Raw genomic sequence first — 12,746 nt, 5'->3', positions numbered from 1 at the left:
GACAATGCTGGCCTATTGGGACAATGATGGTCTATTGGGACAATGCTGGTCTATTGGGACAATGCTGGTCTATTGGGACAAGGCTGGTCTATTGGGACAATACTGGTCTATTGGGACAATGCTGACCTATTGAGACAATGCTGGTCTATTGGGACAATGCTGGCCTATTGGGACAATGCTGGCCTATTGGGACAATGCTGGTCTATTGGGATAATGCTGGTCTATTGGGACAATACTGGTCTATTGGGACAATGCTGGCCTATTGAGACAATGCTGGTCTATTGGGACAAGGCTGGTCTATTGGGACAATACTGGTCTATTGGGACAATGCTGGTCTATTAGGACAATGCTGGCCTATTGGGACAATGCTGGCCTATTGGGACAATGCTGGCCTATTGGGACAATGCTGGTCTATTGGGATAATGCTGGTCTATTGGGACAATACTGGTCTATTGGAACAATGTCGGTCTATTGGGACAATGCTGGCCTATTGGGACAATGATGGTCTATTGGGACAATGCTGGTCTATTGGGACAATGCTGGTCTATTGGGACAATACTGGTCTATTGGGACAATGATGGCCTATTGGGATAATGCTGGTCTATTGGGACAATGATGGTCTATTGGGACAATGCTGGCCTATTGGGACAATGCTGGTCTATTGGGACAATGCTGGTCTATTGGGACAATGCCGGTCTGTTGGGACAATGCTGGTCTATTGGGACAATGCTGGCCTATTGGGACAATGCTGGTCTATTGGGACAATGCTGGCCTATTGGGACAATGCTGGTCTATTGGGACAATGCTGGTCTATTGGGACAATGCTGGTCTATTGGGACAATGCTGGCCTATTGAGACAATGCTGGTCTATTGGGACAATGCTGGCCTATTGTGACAATGCTGGTCTATTGGGACAATGCCGGTCTATTGGGACAATGCTGGCCTATTGGGACAATGATGGCCTATTGGGACAATGCTGGCCTATTGGGACAATGCTGGCCTATTGGGACAATGCTGGTCTATTGGGACAATGATGGCCTATTGGGACAATGCTGGCCTATTGGGACAATGCTGGTCTATTGGGACAATGCTGGTCTATTGGGACAATGCTGGTCTATTGGGACAATGCTGGTCTATTGGGACAATGCTGACCTATTGGGACAATGATGGACTATTGGGACAATGCTGGTCTATTGGGACAATGATGGCCTATTGGGACAATGCTGGTCTATTGGGATAATGCTGGTCTATTGGGACAATGCTGGTCTATTGGGACAATGCTGGTCTATTGGGACAATGATGGCCTATTGAGACAATGATGGTAGATTGGGATGATGCTGGCCTATTGGAATAATACTGGCCTATTGGGATAATGGCAGTATATTGGTCAGCTTCGAAATATTAGTTTGTTGGGCAGTGAAGCCCACGCACGGCGATCTACTTTTCTGAACACGCGTGTTGCGTGACCCCCTTAAGTTCCACTGCCATTTCACAGCGGGCAACTGGGCAAGAGCGTGCGCTCAAACATTTGGTAAACTTTTGTCACCGCGTGTTCCGTCCTGACGAAAACGGAATCGGCACCGAGTACAATAGACGCTTACTGCCAGGTATGGTGAGCAATGTGTCGCTCGCTGGAGAGAGACGCCGTAGCCAAAGAGGATCGGCTAAAGCGAGAAAGAGTGAGCGAGAGCCGGCTAAAGACGAACCGGGGATTGGAACGCGCACCCCTCGTGAGTTAAACTCAGCGACCGTCGTTATTATCATTGGGATTAACGGATTAAATGTGCCTTTCAAACGTAAATTATTATTATTATCATCGGTCCCCTCGGCTACAACTCCTAGGACACATAATGTGTTTTTAAAGGTAATCTCACTGGGAAATGCGGGGCAGGAGGATGGTGGTGGGGAGTTGTGGGGAGGGGGGGGGGGAGTTCGGCTCAGTACCCCTGCTGCCAAACCCATAATGCACCCCTCCCACCCTTCCCCGGTACTTCTCAAACTGGTGCTGGTGGCCTGCCAGACGATTTTTACCTGAGAGCGATTGGTTAATCTCAGTTGCGGGCTCTCTCGCTCTCTCTCACCTGCTGAGCGAGCATTTTACAACGCGAGCATTTTCTATCGCTCGCACTCGAGCTGCTGCTCACCACAGCGCAACCCGTTTCGATGCATCGCTCGCCGGATCGACGACGGCGTTCGTCGCAATTTCTCACTGAACAGAGTGGGCCGCATGAAGGCTCCCATCATCCACTCCGGTGACAATGGATGATGATGATGATGATAAAATCGGTAAATTTGAATAAAAACAATGCAGCTTGGGGTGCTCGCAATCAACTCACATTTTGCGTGAATGTGAGTGCTTGAGTGGCGAGCGAATGCCGGATGTGGCCGCTCCCTTTTCAACTTGCGCCTTCATTCGGCTCCAGGTCGCGACTCACGCTCGCCACGCCAGGCCCCCCGCTGCCGCCGCCGCCGCCCCCGCGCATCTCAACCTCTCCTCCTCCAAGGACTCGCGCGCCCTCGTCACGTGCGTGCTCATCGTCGTCTCGGCGCTGGTTTGCTGCGCTCCGCTGAGCGCGACGCTCGCGCTCGGTGAGGAGGAGGCGGCCGTGCCGCAGAGTTCGCGGCGCCGCCGCCTCGAGCTGTGCGGCGCCGCCCTCGCCCTCTTCAAGTCGGCGCTCAACCCCTTCTTGTACTCGCGCAGCGGGCCCGGCCTGCGCAGGAGGGTCTCCTGCTGCCTGCGTCTCGTCGTGGCCCTCGGCTGCCTCTGCTGCTGCTGCCGCCCCAAGGCCCGGCTGCAGGGCCGCGCCGTCGGAGTCGCGGTCGGCGGCGGTGGCCGCGGCCGCGGCGGCGCCGGCGGAGGCGGCAGAATCGGCGTGCGGAGGTCGTCGCACCGTGACACCAACTCGGCGTACATCCTCTCGCCGAGGGCTCCGCGCCGCCAACTGGTGGACCAGGCGTGCGGCCCCAGCTCGTCCTGCAGGGGAGAGAGGACGTTTCCCAGCAAGGACGTCGTCATGGGCGGCGGACGGGGCGGCGGCCGCGCCACGGACACGGACACGGCGACGGTGGAGCCGGGCCCGTGCGGCGTGCTCGTGTCCGGCTGCCACCCGTACGTGCACCGCAGCGGCGGCAGTGGCACCGGCGGCGTCACCAGCAGCTCGCTCAACACGCGCGTCGAGCCCTACGGCGGCAGCGGCGGCGGCAGCAGCAGCCCCTCGCAGCAGGAGGCCAGCAGTGACGGCGGCTTCGTCCACCTCCCCTACAGAGACGACGACGAAGACGACGACGACGACGAATGCAACGGAGGCAGCCTCTTCCGTTCCAGCCGGACGCGTTCCCGACTCGGGGCGCTGTCCACATTTTCAGCCAATTCGCAACGTCAGCAGCAGGAGCAGCAGCGGCATCGGTACCAGCAGTATCAGGAGCAGCAGCAGCAGAATCAGCAGCAGCAGCATAACGTGGCGAAGCTGTCGGACTTTGTGGCGGGAGGGTTGGCCGGAGAAGCGGGGCAGATCCCCGTGCCTTCTGTGTGAAGCGTTCGGGCAATGTTTGCGATAAGATCTCACAATGGTCATTTACAGCCCCTTTGTTGTCAACCCACTGCTGGATGAGAGCCTCTCTCCCATACCGTGTCAGTCGTAACATTGCCCCTACATTTACATGGCAGAGCCTCGCTGAGTCTCGCCAAGTCTCAAGACTCGTTTTCAGGAGGCTCCTGCAGGGTTGATATGTTTGGCCGATTTCCACGAGTGAGTGTTTGGCATCGTGGCAGGAGTATAGCAGAGAAACTCCACCACAAATACATGTTGGGAAACAGTGAAAGCTCTGCACGGATGGATTCAATTATTCATCGCTGTGCTACCATCTGATTGGCCACTCCGCAGCCCCAGGAAGCACCCACCCATGGAGTCTTCCATCCGAGTACTAACCAGGCTTATTCCCGCTTAGCTTAAGATCTGAGGAGATTCATACCTTGACGGCACAACGGAAAAGCACCTTCTTTCGTCGGTTTTCCATATCACTCATTGGCGGGGATTGAGCATTCTCCAGCATGAGACCAAAAAGGAGGAACGCTCACTGACAATGCGTGATTCAAACATTCGCCATCAACATTCTGTTGGCAACTCTGATCCAATCGTGGCAACATCCACATCGCCATGGCAGGAGGCATAGGATGACCGCACTGGCTGACTTTACACAAAGTGGTACTTCTTTTATCTACCTGAGATGATGATGGACGATGATTGACTGATTCGACCATCCACCGAGATTTGAGTGAATGCATCCCACTTACAGAGCCACCCGGCTTACCCAACTAAAAATGTACAGGCGTCTACGTTACTGGCCGTTGATGGAAATTGAACAAAGACAAAGATCCCTCGTATAGGATAGGGGAAAGTGCTGTAGGCGAGCACCTATGAAGGCCGGCTCGGCATGGGATAGGGTGTGTGGCCTGCAACCACGCCTGGACCAGTCTAAACACACACACACAACTCAGATCCCCCGTATAGCATAGAGGGCAAGTGCTGTAGGCGAGCACCTATGAAGGCCGGCATGGCACGCGACAGGGTGTGTGGCCTGCAACCACGCCTGGACCAGTCTAAACACACACACACACAGAACTCACGCTAAATGGGCTGCAGTCTAACTTCCTTGGACCGAGCAGCACAGCACATGTTTACGACCCTCGGTTTCAGTGGTGTCACGTGGTGAGCATGGGCCCTGGTGAAATAAATTGTGATGGGACTCGCCACTGCCCAATTTCCCCGCCTCTTCCGAACACGATGCTACCTGTGGCCCCCTCCTGTCCCTTGGGCCTCAGTGCAGCTGCACCGCCTGCACACTCCATATTTAAGGCAATGTGATCTGAGTGATAATGATGATTACGATGACAATGACGAGTGGACATCGGCCACGAATTGAACTGGTCACCTCAAGGAACTGAGCTAATAGCTGTCTGCATGTCATGTGTGGTAGGCTTTAACACGTCGTAGGTTTTCGCGACCCAATATCCATAATTAGAGGGTATTTTTTTGGGTTAGATCGCGCAGAATATAAACGTGTGGTTAAACCCGCCCAAAACATGACACAGCTGATTAGCAAAGTTTTTCACGTAAACAGAACGTGCCAATTAGTTACTAGTTCAGCACACCGGTTGAGTGTTGGAGAGTAAACCTGAAACATTTACAATTCAAGAACTGTGACGTTTCGTTGGTAATTACAACTAACCTCGTCAGGCAACAGCCACAGTTCTGGCTGTCGTGATCTAACCCCAAAAGCAACCCCACCTCTCTTACATATCGTAGGCTGTAGCGTACGGTAAACGCGACTGTCGACGAACTCCATGCCACGGGGGACCCCCAAAGGGGTTTGTGGGGATAGATGCCAAAGGCCCCAATTTAGAGCCCGGGGCCGCCTCGCTTTAAAAGAGCCCCCCCCGCCCCCTCCATCTCCACAACGGTCCCCGGGGCCTCCCCCAGCAGCCGCTGGGCGGCCCCGGAGGCCTCCCCCAGCAGCCGCTGGGCGGCCCCGGGGGCCTCCCCCAGCAGCCGCTGGGCGGCCCCGGGGGCCTCCCCCAGCAGCCGCTGGGCGGCCCCTTTCACTCCGGACAGCGCGGCCCGCGGTAGCCGATCGCAACAGCGTTGGCAGTAAGTCGGCAACAACGTTTCGGGGTTAATTTAGACGGACGAGTCTCTTTTCCTTTTAACGACGCCAAGTGCATTTTTTGTCGCGGTGGTATACTCCGTTGTTTGATCTATCAGAGCAAGCGCTGTTCGTTGAGCGCGCGACGCATTCCGAACTTCGCCTCTCGTGTGACCCCCCCCCATGCACCACGACGGCCATACGACTCGCCACCCCCTCCCAGTGTTCTCACTTCGAATACAAATGAGTTCACGGTACGCACCGCACGAGCCCGATGATTGGTAAACGCTTCCTCGCTCTGATTTTACTGAACCACTAAACTCGTTATTCGGTTATGCCGCTGTTGCTACTGCGTTGGCAGTGGTGTACAGGCACAATTAACGAACAACAACAAATCCTTAAACATTTTCGTCAATAACGCTGCCGTCTTAAAAGGGAAAGCACAATACTGTATTTAATAAGCGACGTTTCGTGCAGTGGTCCTTCTTCATGGCACACTGCCAGCACTGTACTATCACCAAATAAGAAGCCGTGTGGGTTAGCGTACAGTGTGGGTCTCAACAATGACCATTTCCGTTAAGTAATTACGCGCTGCATGCACCCGATGATTGGTAAACACTTTCCATGTCATGTTACCGCGTGCGTGTAGACAAGCATGTCCCCACAGTGACCAACTCTTCACCGTCAAAATGCAACTCGAAGTCGTCACGCGCCGTACGAGCCTGATGATTGGTGAACTACACGTGGCTTGACGTGAAGAGTGCTGCTGACTCTCTATTTAAGACAACAAAAACTCAACACATTTGTCAATAATACCGTGGCCTTAAAGGGGAAAAAATATATAGTAGGCGACCTTTCGGCCTATTATATATTTTTCCCTTTAAGGTCACGGTGTTATTGACGAGTGTGTTGAGTTTTCTTGTATTGTGAATTGTGCTTATACGGCACTGCCAATGCAGTAGCATCACCAAATCATCTATTTAAGGCACATTTCGTTCGTTTGTTTATGCGCGCACGTGTGTTCGTGTGCCGACCTTCATAGGTGCCGCTCGCTAACAGCACTCGCCCCAACAGCCTGGTCAGGCTATACGGGGGATCTTTGTCTTCGTTCACGCGGCTTCCACGTTACATAGAGATGCGCATGCTTGATTCGAATGCTCTCCACGCCATGTGGGATGTGTTCATACCAAACCATCCGGTGCGTGCAGCGTGTTAGTGGAAAGGTTTATTGAAACGTTAGTTTAGGCGGAGAAGACCGCTGTTAGACGTGGGTCTCGTGGGGAATTTGTTCAACCGTGAGCGGCTAAGTCATGCCGCACACTGCATTCACAAGGCGACAACGCGCGTGTTATTTCTCCACTAATCTGGCCGTCGCCTGATAATGCTGGTTGTAATTACTGGCGAAACGTCGTACTCGAATTTTTAATGTTGTAGGTTTTACTCTCCAACACACCGTTGTGCTGTACTAGTCACGAATTGGCGTGCTTTGTTTTACGTGACAAACCTCACTAATTTGCTGTGTCGGGTGGTGGCCGGGTTCAGCGACACATTTATATTTACGCGATATAACCCCCTCAAAAAACCTCTATTATGGGAGGTGTATTTTATCATCACTAAAACGGCTTTTTGGTGCTCTTTACGAGTTGTGCTATGAACTCATGAACACGACCCTGCTGCCACGTTTGTCCAATCGGTAGAGCCCCTAAACGTCTCCGTTATTCACCCAGGTGCTGTTTATTGCTGGCCGTTTGGCGTTCAATGGCCCTGTGGCTCAGCAACCCTGATTTGTCCATGGGACTCTCCCCCCACCCCCACCCCGACATCAAGATGATGAAAAGAGAAGATGCGTTGTTCCCCTTTCCGGCAAGAATACGAGAGGTGTTGAAGATGTTCAAACACCAAACTGGTACTTTCATCGCGAGGCGCCAAGTCTGCATTAACCACACATCATCATGCTCGTGGCAGTTGTTTATTTGGTGTTTGGACATCTTACCACACCGGTATTCTTAGATTTTTTCATAACCCTGATATACCCCCCCCCCCCCTCCTCCCCGTTCAGTCTGCAACTTAGTACCAGATCGTTTAAATGTCACTCGTATAACAAAAAAAACGATTTGCTACAAAAAACCGAAATCAAATCGGCACATTTGCGAACGTGACAACTTGATTCGTTAGGCTGTGTCGGGTGGTGGAGGGTTATTGCAGTAATTGACATTGGAACGATTTGACACCCGAATAAACTAAATTGTGAAATCGTAATCTCGGTTGTGAAAGCTCTACGTGTGAAATGAACCGTGCTTACGTAATAGGACATATCTCTGTACCTGCGGCTCTCTCACCCGTGGGCCTATAACGCACACGACAGGTGGTCTGGGATTATTGGGTTATGACGTCATTCAGAGCCGACCTTTCCCACGTGACTCCCGTAAGCCGCTAGACATTCTCGGAAGTTCCGTCCATAAATTGAGCTGAAAATGTGTGAATGTCACCGGAATTTGCGAGTTAATCGATTAATCGTTGCGTGCGGAATGATGCATTTTTACGACGTCATTATCTGCAGCATCAGTAGTATCAACAGCGAGTAGCATTGCCACTGAATTATACATTTACGTACAAGAATATTTATAAAAAATCATCATCAATGTCATCCACATCGTTATTAGCAGCAGAAGCATCACGTTGATGATGATGGCGGGCGGTCGAGACGAACGACGGAGTGACAGCTAAAGGTGCGAAGCCCGCCCGAGAGAGAGAGAGGACGTCCACCGCGGGAGATAGAGCGATGAAATCAGCTCGGGTGCAGGTGCAGGCTGGATGGATTGTTGCCTCTTCTGACTGGCCGTCGAACAAAGACGGTGGTCACCGCATCGCGCGCTTTCAGATGCGCATCTGCGGCCGTCTGGAACGCTCTTCCTTCCGATATTAGGAAGCCACTGGAACTATTCACTTTCAAATCATCTAGATTTAAAACTTCTTTATGATTAGTTTTTGTTTGCCCTTCCCCTGTCCTGCACTTCTGATTAGCAGGGTTGGCTACGTACGGTGCGAAAGAAGTTCAACATGCCGTACATACAGAACCGACGTGACAGATGGCAATGGATTGCAGAGGCCTTTCATCCAGCGGTGGACTGATCATTGTCCATGATAACAATGGTGAAAATATACATCGCCATTCACAATATCGGCGTCATCACCAGCCCAAATCGAGGCTTGTGATTCCACTGCTGGATGAGGGCTTCCCCACGCTGCTACGGAGTTTGTTTGACCATACTTCGCCACGCTGGTCAGCGCTGTTTGGCGAAGGCGGGAAAACACAGAGGGCGAGAGCAGTATAAAGTACAGTACAACAATGAGCTTCGCTGCCCTTGCCACTGCTGCCACTGCCACGGATGTCTGTCGAGTCTCCAGGCTCCAGTGACGCACACGTCGCCTCACCTGGCAGGGACTTAATGGCAGCGGGACCACGGGGCCCTCCCTCTCCGCATCCCCTAATGCAGCACAAACAACATCATCAGCATTATCATCAGCAACAGCAGCGTCAGCAGTATAATTATTGTCAAGAGCCTAAACATCAGCAGCGTCAGTGTCATCAACATTCTCGGCAGGGCCAGGTTCATTATCAGCATCAGCAGCAGCAGCGTCAGCAGTATAATCATTGTTAGGAGCGTGGACATCAGCAGCGTCAATATCATCAACATTCTCAGCAGGGTCAGGTGCATTATCATCATCAGCGGCAAAACTATGAACGAAACTATTTTATTTGGCCACGTAAAAGCCCACTGAGCTATTATTATTTTTTTCAGAAGCGACCTGGCCACTCACGACAGCCCATCGAATTGGCTTACATCATCATACGTGGGGATACAGCAGCCGAATTATACGAAACGCATGTTTATAAAAGTGGAGGGCAAAACCGGAGGAAAAATCCACGCGACCACGGCGAGAACACGCGAACTCCAAATATACAGGCATCGGAGTCGGGATCGAAGCCACAACCTCCTGTATACCAGGCGAGTTATGCAGGAGGTCGCTGCTTAGCTAACATCTCTCCACCGTGTACCAGAGTGTAACAGAGTTAAACGACGGAGCGACAGCCAAGGACTGGTGAAACCCGTCCGAAGGGATGTCTACCTAAGGGAATCAGTGCGTGTGCTGGGTCCAGGTAGATTATAATAGTAATTATATCACAGGCTCGTGAGACATCGCGGTGCCTTCATCCAGCAGCGGATTGGCCATGGCTGATAACGACAACATATATAACGTTTAGTTTTTTTTATATATGACGTCGTCGTTCGTGACAATTCTATCTCACAATCGCTGAGCAGGAACCACAGACACGAGCTGGAAGGCAACCAGGCGGTGAGCCGACGTTACCAATAATTGCCGCCCTCTATATTGTTAATATCTTTTGAACTAATGCATGATTGTGTATGCAAGTGGGAGGAAACCGGAGCACCCAGAGAAAACCCACGCGCGTAAGGGGGCAACACTGTATCCCTCCCCCCTACGGATGAAAACGGATGGCGATTCGTCTACTTGATGTGCTGTTTTGTCCTGGCGAGCCAGGGTATATGGCCACTCCCTCGACGCTCGCAGGAAGGGAATTTCACAACATCGTGTGCGTTACTTTCTGTAAAGAAGCGTCATATTTGAAGCGACTTTGCGTAATAAATTATTTGATTAAGCTCGACCTTCCTCTGCGTTAGTGTAAAAATCCATCCACTCATGAATATTAATTGTGGGGGGGGGGGGCTCATGTGAGTGACGTCACGCGGGGGGTGGGCCTCATGTGGAGTGACGTCACGCACGGGACGCAAACATTCTTGGCTCATTATAGTAGGTATTGCTTATGCCTCAAAAGTACAGAAAACGGACTATTTTTCCCCACAAACTTTGCTTTTGTGACCAGGACGGTGATATTCTGAAATTTACTTATTTTCAATGAGAAAACGTGGTGTGCATTTGTGTCTTTCGTTCACATTAAGTCCTGGTCACAAAAGCAAAGTTTGTGGGGAATGATAGCCATTTTCTATACTTTTTAGGCATAAGCAATTAAAAAATAACACTTAGTACCTAGGAACAAGAAAATGTGTTACGTAGTGTAATTACATCATGGGACCTCCTTTGCCAGTACCAAAATATGAGAATAGGTTTTCCTAGTCTCTGGTGTGCACCAATCACTTACAAAGACAATGCATACATTATCAGAGTATGTTTTTTGTTTGCATTCTGACCACAAGTATTGTGGTTAATGCGGACATGATTTATCGTAAAAGGTTTCAGTTTGGTGTTTTAACATCTTAACACAACTGTTTTGTTGCCAGAAAAAAAGGTGAAAACCGATTCTCATTCAGTGTAATTACAGTCGCGAGCCACGGGGTGGTGCACTGCTAGCCGCGACAGTTCCCCCCAATGGCAACCAACGTCGCCAACATCTCAGGGACAGAACGCCGATGACACAGTCACCGCGTAATTGGGAGAATATACGAGAGCAAATAAATGATTTGATAAATCGATGGTAACGTGGGGGTTGACCTGTTTGCAACAGCGCCACGTGTCTCTCGCACTCCACCGGTTGGGTGGCCGAGCCCCCAAACCCCCCCCCCCAACTCCGCCCCCCACCTCCCCCGGCCCCCTGCCTCTCTTTGTGTTTTTACGATCAGAGGAAACAAGAAGATGTTCGGTGTAGTCGCCACTTTGCTTCGTTCATCATATCGGTTTTTTTTCAATGCTTTGCTTTATGTGCCCCCCCCCCCCGCCCCCGTTTAAATGAAAGATTTCACAAAAGATTTCACGCTCTGCTCTCCTCCTTCTTACCCCTTCCCTCTCTCTCTCTCTCCGCTTCCCCCCCCCCCCCCCACTCGTGTTTCCGATCTCCTGCTCGTGCGGAGAGGCCAGAGACCGATCCATCGATTTTATTGGCGGCTTTGCTGGACGCGCTGAGATTGCAGCTGGTCGCTTTGGGCATAATTCCTCTCTGTCTGTCTAGCTCTCTCTCTCTTTCTCTCTTGTGCGCGTGTCCCATTGTGTGTCTCTCTGTGTGTCGCCATGTGTGCCTCTGTGTGTCTCTCTCTATGTCTCTTTGTGTCACTACTATCCGTGTCTCTTTGTGTGTCTCTATCGCTGTATGTGTCACTTTGTGTCTCCCTGTGTTGCTATGTGTGTCCCCGCGGATCAATCTATCGATCTTCGTCGCTCTGTATGTCTCTCTCTCTGTCTCTGTGTATCTGCCCTTTTCTCTGTGTCTCCCGATGACTATCTACGTGTGTCTCTCTCTCTGGGTCTTTGTGTGTGTCTCTCTGTATCGCCTCTAGGCCTCACACTCTCTCTACGCATCATATTTTTTTCTCCCACGTTCTAACCTTGCCTTCGCTCATCTCGTATTGCCGTTCATTGTTCGCTCCCCTCCGTCTGTGTCGAGTTCTCTAGAGCTGTCCCGCTCACATCCCCGTCTGCCCGTCTGTCTATGTGAATGACGTTTCCGTCACAGCCATCTCTCCTCCCTATCTGACTCCAAATGAACAACAACAAAATACCCGCAAATTATTCAACTTGCGAAAAAGAGCTTTATAGCTCATCGGATTCCTCCAGTATAAATAAATATTCTGGAATCAAATATTCGATTAGCACGGTTGGCTACATAGATACATCATCGTCATGTCTCGAGTTCTCCGTGTCTGTCCGCATGGTTTTCTTTCCCTCTTTTTTTTGACGATCAGAGGAAACAAGAAGATGCTCGGTGTAGTCGGCACTTTGCTTCGTTCATCATTTAGTTTTTAATGCTTTGCTTGATGTAAAAATGAAAGATTTCACGATAGATTTCACGCTCTGCTCTTCTTACACCTTCCCTCTCTCTCTACCGCCTCTCTCTACCCCCCCCCTCTCTCTCTACCCCCTCTCTCCCTACTCCATATCTATGTTCCCCTTCTCTCTCTCCACCCCCGGACAACTGTCCACCACCTCTCCCATTCCCTCGTCCATTGTCCCTCCACATGTCTCGCTCGGCGCCTCTCTCCAGCATCCATCAGTGGTCAGTCACGCGGCTGTGCGCCGGCGCTGAGCGATCTCGCCTCCCGGGAACACGTGGAGCCATCAGCTCCCCG

The 12,746-nt window shown here is 51.4% G+C and overlaps 1 protein-coding gene across 3 annotated transcripts in view; it reads left to right on the top strand.

Moving 5' to 3' along the window:
- Window positions 1–10,333, top strand: part of LOC116947836 (uncharacterized) — a 30,293-nt gene extending 19,960 nt beyond the window's left edge. For all 3 annotated transcript variants that reach the window (XM_076071084.1, XM_076071083.1, XM_032964029.2), the window contains one exon: window positions 2,424–10,333. In XM_076071084.1, the coding sequence (XP_075927199.1) occupies window positions 2,424–3,533 (1,110 nt within the window). In that variant the 3' untranslated portion in view covers window positions 3,534–10,333. The remainder of the gene's footprint in view (window positions 1–2,423) is intronic.
- Window positions 10,334–12,746: the final 2,413 nt, after the last annotated feature.

The sequence above is a fragment of the Petromyzon marinus genome, chromosome 31 (assembly GCF_048934315.1).
Source record: "Petromyzon marinus isolate PM22_M1 ecotype Great Lakes invasive population chromosome 31, UKy_Petmar_22M1.pri1.0, whole genome shotgun sequence".
NCBI classification, from domain to species: Eukaryota; Metazoa; Chordata; class Hyperoartia; order Petromyzontiformes; family Petromyzontidae; genus Petromyzon; species Petromyzon marinus.
The sequence above is the reverse complement of the archived record's forward strand: the minus strand, read 5'-3'. Positions and strand labels throughout refer to the sequence as shown.